At 43.4% G+C, this 12,954-nt stretch overlaps 1 protein-coding gene across 5 annotated transcripts; it reads left to right on the top strand.

Annotated features, from left to right (window-relative positions):
- Positions 1 to 825: 825 nt before the first annotated feature.
- On the top strand, positions 826 to 12,285 carry RGN (regucalcin). Of its 5 annotated transcripts, none has more exons than XM_066620923.1 (8): positions 827 to 983; positions 2,349 to 2,653; positions 5,845 to 6,010; positions 6,981 to 7,163; positions 8,049 to 8,264; positions 9,006 to 9,137; positions 10,516 to 10,655; positions 11,611 to 12,285. In XM_066620923.1, the coding sequence occupies exons 3-8, from the start codon at positions 5,848 to 5,850 to the stop codon at positions 11,659 to 11,661; spliced, it is 885 nt and encodes a 294-aa protein (XP_066477020.1). In that variant the 5' UTR covers positions 827 to 983; positions 2,349 to 2,653; positions 5,845 to 5,847; the 3' UTR covers positions 11,662 to 12,285. The 5 variants fall into 5 exon arrangements, with proteins under 5 accessions (XP_066477022.1, XP_066477020.1, XP_066477019.1 ...); XM_066620922.1 differs by having other exon boundaries at positions 2,345 to 2,653; XM_066620924.1 differs by lacking the exon at positions 827 to 983 and adding an exon at positions 1,005 to 1,089 and having other exon boundaries at positions 2,345 to 2,653.
- Positions 12,286 to 12,954: the final 669 nt, after the last annotated feature.

Raw genomic sequence — 12,954 nt, 5'->3', positions numbered from 1 at the left:
AGGTCCCTCCTTTGGCTCTTGGGCCCACCTTTTGACCCTGGGCCTGGATACAAATTACCCCCTTTACCAGGGCCTCTGAGAGGAATTTTATCAGAGGGTACAAAGTTTCTTTTGGGCCCCTTTACAAAGGGGGAGGGGTGAAATGAGTGGGGGAGGGTGGTGATGAGCAAGCAGAACGGGGCATGGAGGTGCAAAGCAGAGTGGAGGGAGGGTGGAGACAATTAGAAAAGTCTTCTGAGCCCTGGTCTAACCATATAGCTTGCCTATAGCTGCATACTTGTGGTACTGTCCCAGGCATCCCATGCAGGGGACGTATCTGAGTAGATAGGAAAATGTAAGATCCCAGGAAATTTCTGGGCTCCATCCTTTGGCTCCTGGACCCCCTTTTCAACCCTGGGCCCAGGTACAAATTACCCCCTTCACCCCCCTCTCCTAGGCCCTGCCCAGGAAAGTGTGCATAGGATTTCAGCCTTAGAGGCATGCGAGCTTTCATCCCCTTTATCTTTGCTTAATGTTGGAAGGCTGGTTCTTGAGTCTACACCCCAAAGAGGTGCAGGATCTGATGCTTCCAATCCGATTAGATTGGAATTGGAATCTAGGGCCAGCATCCTATCCACACTTTCCTGAGAGTAAGCCCCATTGATTATAGTGGGACTTACTTCTGAGTAGACACGCCTAGGATTGGGCTCTTCCTAATCAGGTTCTAATGCTGATTCTTGACTCTGCACCCGAAACCGGTGGCAGAGGCCAGGAGCTTGTTTGCTCCTGCTTTACAAAGTGTGAGAGCTGCTGCTGCCGCTGCCGCTGCCGCCGCCGCCGCCCTTTGTGAAGAACTTTCCACTCCCCTGACGCTGAGTGGCGGCCTCCGGCTGCAATCCAGGCTCTGGAAGGGAGTAAGCAAAGTCTGAGCACACAGGCCGTCCCAAGCGCCAGCAGGAGCGGACCGCTCTCCATCGCCGCCCATTCACTCGCCTCCCAACCTGGTGAGTCTGGCTGGCCTCCCCAGTACTCTTTGCTAACGGGCGGTGGGTGGAGCAGAGGGCCTGCTGCAGCCATCTACAACCCGATCCTAGGCAGGTCTACGCGGAAGTAAGTCCCATTATGTTCAATGGGGTCTACTCCGAGGAAAGTGTAGCCAGATAGGTTGTAGCCTTAATCCGGTTTCAAGGAGGCGGCTCTTCTGGCCTCTGCTTATCAGCTGCGCAGATCTCTGAGGGGGGAGGGGCTTTGGTTGATAGAACGCGCAAGCCATGCGTGCCTTACTCGCAAGTAAGCCTCAGTGTCTTCAGTGGGGCTTACACGCTAGCAAGCCGTAGTGTGGGATAGCAGCGTTAGAGAGCGGGTTGTGCCCCTAAGAATTCTGTAGAGAGAAACTTTCTTTCTATGAAAACAGTTTTTTGTGGGGGGCACTGCAGATTGTAACTGCTCCTTGGCTTTGCGCGACAAAACTCAGCACAGATGAGAACGTCTGGGTGATCCACCATCTTGCCTGGCGAGGTGGAGGAGAGATCCACACTTTAGCAAGTCCTGATTGCGAGTACAACAAGGGGCTGGGCTTTGAAGCCCTTGGAGAGGGGGCCCTTCGTGATCCCTGCCCTGAATGCAAATAGGGTATAGTATCCACGCCCTCCTGCTGTCGTTTGAAACCCACCCTCTGGCCCCAAAGGTAGATGTGTTTATTTCTGGGAAGATAGGATTACAGCCTAAGGGCACAGTCCTAACCAGGTCTACTTAGCTTGCCCTATTTTGTTCAACGGGGCTTACTCTCAGGAAAGTGTGGTTAGGATTGCAGCCTAAGTCTTACTGAACACAATGGGCTTACTTCTGAGTAAAATAAATAAATAACACTGTTTTCAAACACCTCTACCCATAAGGCAGCAGTAGTGGATTTGTGGAGAGCCCCTCCTAGTGTTGGGCAGAGCTTATGAGTTTCCTTGTACAGGTCCTCTTAAAGGTTTCATGTGCAAACTGTTACCCGTGAGGAAGCTTTTTATTGTGGTTTATTTAACCAGTGTCAACTATATCACATCTTGGTGTAACACCTATGTTGTAGATAGTACATATGTACAAGAGTTAATTTCTTTCCAGAATTGTACTTACTTCACTCTGACTTAAATGGTTGGCAACCTTCAGTCTCGAAAGACTATGGTATAAGCCTACAGCACCCAGTATTCCCAGGCGGTCTCCCATCCAAGTACTAACCAGGCCTGACCCTGCTTAGCTTCCAAGATCAAACCATTCTGCAGTTTGAATAGCCAAGCTTAGTCTTAATGTTCACAGATTTACTAAGAGCTAATGATAGCACATCATTATGCTCTCCTCCCCCCACCCCCTCATTCTGCAGGCAGAATGCTGAATTGGGACTTTGAAGTTTGCTCTCCTCCTTGTCAGCATGCAAAAGAATCATGCTCAGCAGGAATTTGGTAATTTTTAACTGTGAAGTTAATATCCACCATTAAAGATTAGCAGTACCAGCTACTATAAGTTTGTTGGAAGAGTGCTCTTGTGAGCCTGTGGTCGCAAACCTGAAGAAGTGGAACCTCAAGGCTGATACATCCTTAGACTCTGGGACTGGAACTCTACAGAGTCAGCTGAAACCAAGATAATTGGTTTGGAATTTCTCCTTGAATCTACTCAACTGATACAGGATTCTGTAAGACGTTGTTTTTTTAATTAACTAATCTCCACCTCCTCCCAAAAAACGTGTTTTAGTTTTCAAAGTAATCAAATAATAATGTTGGGTGTTTAATGTTGGGTGTCTATTTTTGGGTTATTTAAGCATTCCTGAAATAAAATCTTAAGCCATGATCCTGTCAGAATTAAATATTATTACATTTCATTAATTGCAGTATGAAAGTGATTTTAAGCACCAACTTTTAACTCCTATGAATCTAGGCCGGTGATTTTCAACCTTTTTCATCTCATGGCACACTGACAAAGTATTAAAATTGTCAAGGCAGACCATCAGTTTTTGGACAATTGACAAGGCACACCTTTCTGTTGGTGGGGGGCTCATATCCCCAATGGTCCTATTAATAAATGACCCTCCACCAAACTCCTGCAGCACACCTGGGGACCATTTGTGGCACACCAGTGTGCCATGACACAGTGGTTGAAAATGGCTGATCTAGGAATACTTGACTTTGACTGGGTTGTGCCACTTGTGCCACTACCGGGTAGATGGGACTCGTCAGCCTGGGAAGGCAGCTCATCTGAGAGAAGGAAAACTCTGATCCCAAACCTCCACTGCCTTGTGGCTACATCCAGTTGTGGAAACCTCAACTTCAGGAGTTAACCTCGAGGCAAAATCCGAAGCCGGAGTCCCTGAGGCAGTTCATGGCTGAACACAGTCACGTTCTGGCAACTCCTGCGACGCCGCTGGAACCAACCGTATTGGCTTCTGCCTTTCCATTGGACCATTTCAGCGACGTGGAGAGGGGGGATTTGCTGCATGGGTAACAGCCTATCCTCCATACCTACTTTACCCAGGCTTCACGCACTGGAGAGGACACTCTGTTCCAGAGCCACCATTCAGAGCGTGACACCATAGTCTTTCGAGACTGAAGGATGCCAACATGTGCCACTTGATCTTTTATCACATATGACCTTAACAGACATGAGAGAAAATGTGAATCGTATTTTACTCTGTTGGGAATTGCATTGCAGCCTAGCTATTTTGCAAAATGCCCTTAACTGCTGTGTTGTGGCTGGAGGAATAAGGGATTAAATTTGGTGACACACTACTGGCCTGTACAACTTGTGATCCACTGTGCCACAGATTGTTCAGGTCCCTCTATTTTAACATAGGACATTAAAAATGCTTCCCGTTTTTGTTTTGCATTTGCTGTGTCAGAATCCCATATTGGTGAGAATGTACAGCAAAAGGGACTCCCTTTAGCATTTTCACTTGCCCTTAAACTTGCCCTCCAATCTTTGAACTTGGGGATGTATTGGTGCAGGGAGCTTAATACTTGGTTTGGGCTCCTTGCATGCACATTGCATACTACAACTCACTCTCACTTGTGGTCTGGACCACCATCTTTTGGGGCCAAACTAGATGCAACTGGAAACACAACACGTGATCTGACTAGTGGGTGCTGTTAATCAACAACTTGCTGCAGTAGCAAAACTATGGCAAGGAGTAGGCAGAATTTAGTATTTTGCCCCATTGTGGCTTCAATTCTGATTTTGGCTATTTTTAATTTTGGGGCAACTAAAAGAGCACGGGGATGTGTGAATGAGAACAAAATGGGGAGGGGGCTGTGATAGTAAAGCCTTTTACCTGCCATCACTGTTTTGCCTGGGTTCTTCCTTCCCCTCATTTAATAAAACAACTCCATTGGGCCCATATGGTGTGTTTACAGGCACGTTTAATGTGGCCCTAAGTTGTTGTCCCTCTTCGTTCTTCTCAGAGATATGTAGTTAGAAGAGCAAAGAGGCAGCACCAGAGCCAAAACAAAACAAACAAACAAACACAACATTTTGAACAACCAGCCACAAATACATAGGAGCCAGCCTTTGTATGAAGGTGAAAATAAAGTTCAGATCCTGTGGTGCCAGTATCAATTTTTGTAACCTTGAGCAATGGTAGGGAGATGGGTGCTAGTGGTGCAGAACTTAGAAACACCATTTTCTGTCTGCAAGCTTTGTCCTGGCATAAATGGTTGAGCTATCTGAGGATGTGATGATAATGTAGCTATTGGATGTTGCTTGAGAAATCTACTTATTTTTCACCAATGTAATAGAAGGGCACAAGATTTGCCTTGCTCTTTCCATCCAGAGATGCTTTTGAATTCTGTTGGCTACCTTCAGTCTCAAAGGACTATGGTATCGCGCTCTGAAAGGTGGTTCTGGAACAGCGTCTAGTGTGGCTGAAAAGGCCAATCCAGAAGTGACAATCCCTTCCACACCGGGAGCAAGTGCAGTCTGTCCCTGGTCTGTCTCCCTGGCTATGGGCCTTCCTTCTTTGCCTCTTTGCCTCAGACTGTTGGCCAAGTGTCTCTTCAAACTGGGAAAGGCCATGCTGCACAGCCTGCCTCCAAGCGGCAGCCTTTTGCTTTTGAATAGCATCCCACTTTCTACAATAAGAATCTAAAAATTTATCCTCAGGGAAGCTACCTATTGAAAGCCCACAAGCAGGGGGCAAAGGAGAGAGATGTCTCCTGCGTTTCTCTGATTTTGGTGGTGAAAAGTATATTGATTCTTAGTGTGGAGGTTACACTTTTTTGCTCCCACCTATGATAAAGCCATAACGAATCTGACAAATTGAAACTCTCTAAGTTAACTGCTATCTCTACATCTTATGGGAACAAATGCAATCAGTTAGCTTAGCTTAGCAATGCACTGGTCTTGCAAAAACTCTTACTTTGCCAAGTTCTTAGGGTGCACTGTACAAATATCATAGTTCCTAATTTCACTCTGGGGTCATATCTATATGGCAGTTTTGCATTGGGTGGGCAACAGTCTACCTTTACCATTGACAGTCTGTGGTACACTTACTTGGAAATATCTCCCAATGAAGCCCATGAGACTTACTTCGAAGTAAGTGTTTAGGTGGAGAATGAACTTGTTGACACTGTTTCAATGCAACTTAGGCCCAAATCCTAACCAACTTTGCCGTACTGAGACAGCTGTGCCAGTGGGGGATGTGATGCATCCTGCAGTGAAGTGGCAGTCACAGAGCCCTCTTCACTGTAAGGGAATGTTTGTTCCCTTACCTCGGAGCTGCATTGTCTTTACCTCGGTGTTGGAAAGTTGGTTAGGATTGCGCCCTAAATCTCTAACAGACACTATTTTCTTTGTTGGTTATCTGGAATCCTTGATTGTAGTTTCTCTTCTGTGAAGGCAATGTCCTCTGTGAAAGTTGAGTGTGTTGTGAAAGAGCATTTGAAGATTGGAGAATCTCCCCTATGGGAAGAAAAAGAAAATTCACTCCTCTTTGTTGACATCACTGGCAAAAAGGTCTATAAATGGAACACCCTCACCAAGGAGATACACAGTATTTCTGTGGGTAAGACACTGCGTTCCATCCATGTATTAAGTAATGTGCAAGTGTGGCAAAAGCAGCATGTGCAGTCAAGTCACGTGATGATCTACATGAGTTTTTAATGTGATATTCTACATAATTAGTACACAGAAGCAGATCTGCTTCTGAGGGACAAAGTCTGTTGTCACACATAACAAGCCCCCTTAGTAAGAGGCTTGGTTTCTTATCACAAAAACAACAATTTGAGCACCTGCCTGGTGACTCCAGTCTGGAACATGTAAAGAATTGCAACACTTCCGAAGGCGTATCTTTGTATATCAGCTATATAACCACATCCTTGGAGTATGTACCTGGAAGATGTAAGAGCACCCTTAGAACATGCAAGCAAATGCAAAGTAATAGTCTTGTGACACCTGAAAGACTAAGGGCCCAATCTTATCCATCTTTCCAGTGCTGATACAGCCGCAATGCAGCCCCAAGATTAGGGAAAAGATATGCCTCCACCACCACAGGATGCAGCACACGCCCCATTGGCATGTCTGCATCAGCACTGGAAAGTTGGGTAGGATTGGGCCCTAAACTTTTTTCATGTGGCATGTTGGTCCAACAGGTGGACCAGCTGCATGCAATGTTTCAGACATAGCTTAATCGTGAGGTAGAAAGAATTGAATTCTGCAGTTTCTCAAGGGCAGAGGTAGGGTGCTGGTTGGTGGAGGTCTCGGGCAGAGCACCAATAAGCAGAGGATTAACCCATTTCTGCACAGCCTACAGGTGTATACATTTGATCCCTGTTGCATATACACAATGTTGGGCAGAAATGGCTTAAGCAGAAATTGCGCCACATGAGCAGAAGGGTAGAGTGCTCCTCAAGCAATTTTCTGATCCAACCTAATATATAACACTTTTCAACCAAAGACTTTTCAAAGTGGATTGCGATGGTTTATATTAAGTGCAATTATCTTTCTCATATTCCTCCGTGTAACATGATTTGCAGATGCTCCAGTGAGTTTAGTGGCTCTTCGGAAATCTGGTGATTACATTATTACTCAGGGAACCCAGTTTGCTGCTTTAAATTGGAAAACAAAGTCTGTAAGCGCCATTATTCAGGTTGACAAAGAGAAACCCAACAACCGATTCAACGATGGGAAAGTGGATCCTGCAGGAAGACTGTTTGCAGGTAGGTTGGTTGTGATTCACATTTTTGAGTATCGTCACTTCATTTGTTCAGCAGCATAAGCTCCTTTGCAATTATGTATGCACTAGCCCTGATCTATAGACTATTGTGCTGTATACATGCTGCTGTGTGCCCAAATCTGTATATGCACATCTCTAAGCAGATGGCTGATCATGCTGCTCACCTGGGGAAGGGGAAAGGACTGGATTCAGTCTCCCAAGGTGATCAGGATGTTGAACCTGCTCTGATTCCACAAGGCTCACTACACGCTCTGGCCTGACTGCTGGATGTATGTGCGCATTTTCTCAGAGGCACATTTTTGTGTCTGCTTATCCTTGCTGGATCAAGGTAATCATTGCCAAACTTCCAATAATTGAATGTCTGATTGCACTGAAGATAGTTATTAACATTGAAATAAGTCACTCCTTTTTTTTTTTTTTTAAACCCTTCTTCCAGGGTTCTTCTGATTCCACGAGGATTTAAAATATCTCTTGAATATAAGAGTTTTCCTACTAGCTTAATCGTATTTTAGCAGTGCAGTGCAGTGTAGTGTTTCTGTGTGCTGTATATTGTTAGGATGAGCAAATGGACCTGAAACTTGAGAGTTTTGTCCCTTTCCCAATTGCTGTCTATAAGGAAATTGGGGTATGTGCTTATAGAGTGGGAATTGGTCACTGCTTTTCATGAGCTCTGAAAATTCTGCACCCCAAGCTTGCATCTTGCCATTAAGGCTCTGTGAAGAGTACCTATTTCTCCCTGCTTTCCTGTTGTGCCTAGTGAAATAATGTTGTAGCACAACCTTTGTTAAAAGAGAAAACCATCATCGTGATGCCCCCGTTTATTTTGGCTCATTGTATATTGACACCTGGAACTCTGTGGTTCTTATAGGTACCATGGCTGAGGAGATCCGGCCAGCAGTGTTAGAGAGGGAGCAAGGCTCTTTATACACCCTATTGCCTGATCACTCTATAGTGAAACACTTCGACAAAGTGGACATCTCCAATGGTTTGGACTGGTCGCTGGATCACAGAACATTCTTTTACATCGACAGCCTCTCGTACTCTGTAGATGCCTTTGACTACGATCTACACACGGGAACAATTTGTATGGCTCCTTTTCTTATTTTGAGAACCCTAAAATAACACCTTATATATGCAAATGCTTTTGCACCCAGTACTGAGCAAAAATCTGCTCATGACTGATGATGATATTACATCACTGGTAATTAATAAATACCCCTCACAGAATGCTATTCACTTGCGTAATTGAACTGCAACCAATTTCCTGGTATTCTTTCATATGGAATTTCATATAGAAAGGAATTCATCCCCAGTATCTTGGTACTCCAGTTTTATAATGGAGTACCATAATATGTTTTTAATATGTTTTTATCTGTTAAATTATGTTTTAATCTGTTTTTTTTAATATGTTGTAAGCCGCCCTGGGTCCCTTTGGGGAGAAGGGCGGGATAAAAATAAAGTTTATTATTATTATTATAATGGGCATATTTGGGCTTTGCATGACACAGTTCATATTTGGGCCTTGCACAGTACTGTCCATTTTTGGGCCTTGCACAGTACTGTCCATTTTTGGGCCTTGCATGACATGTGTGCCCTCTATTCTAATGGTGCCAGGAATGCCAGTTCTTCTTTGAGCTTCTACACCACCCCTTCTGCTGAATAGACCTGACTTGAAGGTCTGAGTGCAATGCCCCTTTGCTTCCCTATACCAACTTCTTTGGTGAATTGTTCTTTCATTGTTTTTAGCTCTTTGCTAGAGCATGTCTTGGAAAACTGAACTCGGAAAGCATTGAAGTCTGTAATGTGTGTGAACTTATATCTGCAGCCAATCGCAGGGGTATGTACAAGATGGAAAAGGAAGACGCCATTCCTGATGGGATGTGTATTGACAGAGAAGGGAAACTCTGGGTGGCTTGTTACAGTGGAGGAAGAGTGATCCGTCTAGATCCTGAGACAGGTAAGCAACTACAAAAGGGGAAAAGTAAAAATTTTCTTCAATTTCTTAAGAAATATTTAACTGAGGAATTAGTGTGCTTCTGGGTCCTATCAGATATTTTCTCTTGAGATATGCTGCATATTCTATTTAGCATCCCAGTGCTAAACAGTTTGGATACAATTCAACATTGTTGCCATTTGCAGTCTACTTATCCTTGAACAGGTTGCATCCACTTGTCGTAGTTCAGCAGCTTAGGGTAGGCACTGAGTATCTGAAATGGACATAATGCTCTCTTGTCTATGAGTACTGTCCCATTTGCTTTCAATGAAGGGGATTCTCCACAGTGGAGCTGTTACTGGGAATGGGGTACCTTGTATGCAAGAGAACATCAAATGTGTATTTAGTCACTATATATAAGGATATATATAAGGATATTTATAAGGATATAAATCCTGATCCACACTGCACACAGGCCTTTTAGTTTCCAGCACCAATCTCCAATATCTAGATTAGCAATTTTCAACCTTTTTCATCTCACAGCACATTGACAAGGTGCTAACATTGTCAAGGCACACCATCCATTTTTTGACAATTGACAAAGCACACCATGCTTCTGGTGGGGGTCTAACATACCCCAAAGGCCCTACTGACCCTTCTCTAAACTCCCATGGCACACTTGCAGACTATATTTGGCACACCAGTGTCAGACTAGGACTGGGGAGAAAATTGCTGATCTAGATAGTCAATGAAATTGACAAACATTGTGTTGGAAATAATACTGAACAATTCTCAAAATAGCCTATGGCATTTCTTCTTGCTAGAGCTGCTTGGAATGTAGTTAAGTGCTGAGCACCTATGGGCAGATGCCTGTTACGTCACTGGTAGTAAGCAATACATCTCTCTCTCCCCTCCATGTGCACACATGCTATTTTGAGAATCTTTTAAAATGTTGTTCATACTACTTTCCCTCTATGTCACTTAAGTCTCACTTGTAGTACTCTGATTTAAAATGTGACTACTTGCTTTTGTATTGTTGATTTTTCTTTTTAAAAATGTACTTCTTTAAAGGCTCTGTGTGTGTGTGTGTGTCCTTTCTCAAACATTGGAGCATACGTTGGAGCATACATTTTAGTGTTGGAGTTAAACGTTAGTTTAGCTTTTTCAAATGGCTATGCAGTTGCATTCAGAGTGATCCCCATTACAGCAAGTCATCTGCCTCTACTACATGGGGATGGAATAAGTAATAAATTACTACTGTTGCTGAATCATGGCATTTGCAGGATTATCTTGGAATTGGTAAACTGTGTTTGGAGCACATTTTGACAGAAATATAAGTGAATAAAGCACACCAATGATTTCAGGATGAGCTAAAAGAAGAAAAAAATGTGTGTTTTAATAGGAAAAAGGATCCAGATTGTGAAGTTGCCTGTTGATACAACTACCTCTTGCAGTTTTGGTGGAAGTGATTATTCAGAGTTGTATGTAACTTCTGCTTGTCAAGGAAAGGATGAGCCTGGGCTGGCTGGCAGCATTTTCAAGGTAACTATGTACTTCCAGTATCCTTGAAAGAATAGGGGAAGGTGGGAGGTATTTAGTACCAAATATATTAAAAGTAGTGGTTAATATTCCACTTTTGTGAATGGTACTCACACTTTTAAAATGTACCTGCTGTTTGTATTTATATATGAGACCCCTTCTTTCTAACCAGCTGTTTTGGTAGCTGTAATCATGGTCCAATCTTTCATCTTAATAAACAGCATGCTTGTTTTCAATGTTCATACTTTAACAGGACCAAAATTCCTTCAAGATTTTGTTGCTGCATTGGATTTTATTCATGGGCTTTAAAAAATAAAAGCATCTTTGCTTGGGCACAGACAAACATTTTGAATTTCAAAAAAAATTGACAGTCCAATCTTAACATGCCCTGGAGCAGGCAGGCAGGCAGGCTGGCCTGTGCTGCAACGAGAGCAGGGCTGGGCCAGGTTGCAGCGCAACTCAGAGTAAGGGGAATGAGTTCCCCTTTAACCAATGAGTTCCCCTTTAACCCTTTAACTGGGCTGCAGATTCAAGCAGCCCAGTGTAAGGCAAAGTCGCCTGGGAGGAGTGTTAGGATCTGGCATAAGTGCCAGATCCTGGCTCCACCCCTATTCCAGGCCGAGTCCTCCCACCAGCCTGCCCACCGCCCACCCCGGAACACCCCCAGAACGCCTTCCCACCACCCGCCCCAGACCCTTGCACCAGCCTGACTCTGCTAGCATGAACTGACCAGTCTGTCAGTGCAGTGGTGCTGAATTCAGCCTCCTGAGGTGGCGCAAAAGTGTCTTATGGCACTTATGCACCTTCAGGCTGGTGCAAAGGACTTGTGCCAGCCCATGAGCGCATCTGGATTGTGCTTTGAATTTGTTAGCAAGCACATGTGGATAACTTTGGGTTATTATATTTATAGTCCAGTATAAATTATATATATTTCACCTCTGTTGTTTTTTTTAAACAGATAACTGGACTTGGAGTGAAGGGAATCCCACCACATTCTTATGTGGGTTAAGTAATGAAGACAAACATCAACATCAGGAAATATAAAGATGTGCTGTATTAGTAGGGGCAGTCTAAAATGGAAAAAAAGATATTGTGAAATAACACTGAAAATGATAAAATGCAATATCCTGCTCAATTTCAACACTGAAATTTACCTCTTAACGTAGCTGCTGAGCATCTGTTAAGTTTTCTGAGTGCTTCTGACTGTGTTTCTAAGCCCTTAACTCCACACACAGCTCTACTGCTTTCTCCTAACTGGCTGTAAATTATTCTGAACATGCTCAGAAGCTGCCAAGAAAAATGCATGGAGCCCTATGGAAAGTTAAGCTGAGCCTCACTGTGCATTTACTCATTAGTAGGTCAATGTGCCTCAGTTCAGAAGGCACCCCCCCCCCCCATGGTAAGACTGTTGGTAGGTTCTTTTTCCCTTCAGTTTAAAAACAGGTTTTTTCCCCCATAGCAATTCAATGCTATGTTCAGTTCTGTTAGTTTAAGTTGCTGTCTTCTCAATGTTTTAATGTTTCTTTTTTGTGTTTGGCACATTTGGTTCATTGCAGTTGTTCATTCAAGTAGTATGCAAACCTTCAACAGCTCCTGTAAGTTTAATTAAAGTACTTGACTATGTTGTGCTCTTTGGGGGTGTGTGTGTGTGTGTGTTTGTTTATCTTATACTGACAGCCACAGGAATAAAACATATATACCACCTATATGACAGTGGTTACACTTGATACAAATGCTTTGAAATGTTAATTTGGAAAAAGCACACAAAACACCATTTTCAGCATATTTTTTTAGGATAACACTGAAATTCAGGAAAAAAATAAAACCATTTAGATATCCCCTATCTATTATAAATCTAAATCTTTTTTTATTTTTTTTGAACTTATGGAGTGTAACAAAAGAAGCAGAGCTAAATAGTAAACATTTGGATTTTGTCAAATTCGCCTTTTTTTACTTGCTAACTTGTAATACATTGTTTTTTCTCTTGTACTAAAATCATTCCCTTCCTAATAAAGTTTGGCTCTTTAGGAGTCTGTCTGTTTTTCTAGACTTTTCAAAGGAAGCACTTGCCCCAGGTACAATGCTGCTGGAAAGCGACAGCCTGGTCACCCTCAAGAACCTGAAGTCCAGCAAAGATGAACAAAGGCTTTTGGAGCTCCTCAGAGAGTCTCCGAAGCTTTCCAGTGACTTGCGGCAGTCCATTTAAACTTTAAATGTTAAGCAGGTGAAGAGAGAGCCTTTTGGCACCAGCGGCAGTCCATTTGAACTTTGAAGTTCACCAGGCAAGTATAGAGAACTGAAA

Source organism: Tiliqua scincoides, chromosome 3 (genome assembly GCF_035046505.1).
Source record: "Tiliqua scincoides isolate rTilSci1 chromosome 3, rTilSci1.hap2, whole genome shotgun sequence".
NCBI classification, from domain to species: Eukaryota; Metazoa; Chordata; class Lepidosauria; order Squamata; family Scincidae; genus Tiliqua; species Tiliqua scincoides.
The sequence above is the reverse complement of the archived record's forward strand: the minus strand, read 5'-3'. Positions and strand labels throughout refer to the sequence as shown.

Coding starts and splice junctions, on each gene's coding strand:
- RGN (XM_066620925.1), top strand. CDS start 5,848: ATGTCCTCTGTGAAAGTTGAGTGTGTTGTGAAAGAGCATTTGAAGATT. Junction 9,138..10,515: donor CCGTCTAGATCCTGAGACAG/GTAAGCAACTAC, acceptor GTGTTTTAATAG/GAAAAAGGATCCAGATTGTG. Junction 10,656..11,610: donor TGGCTGGCAGCATTTTCAAG/GTAACTATGTAC, acceptor TTTTTTAAACAG/ATAACTGGACTTGGAGTGAA.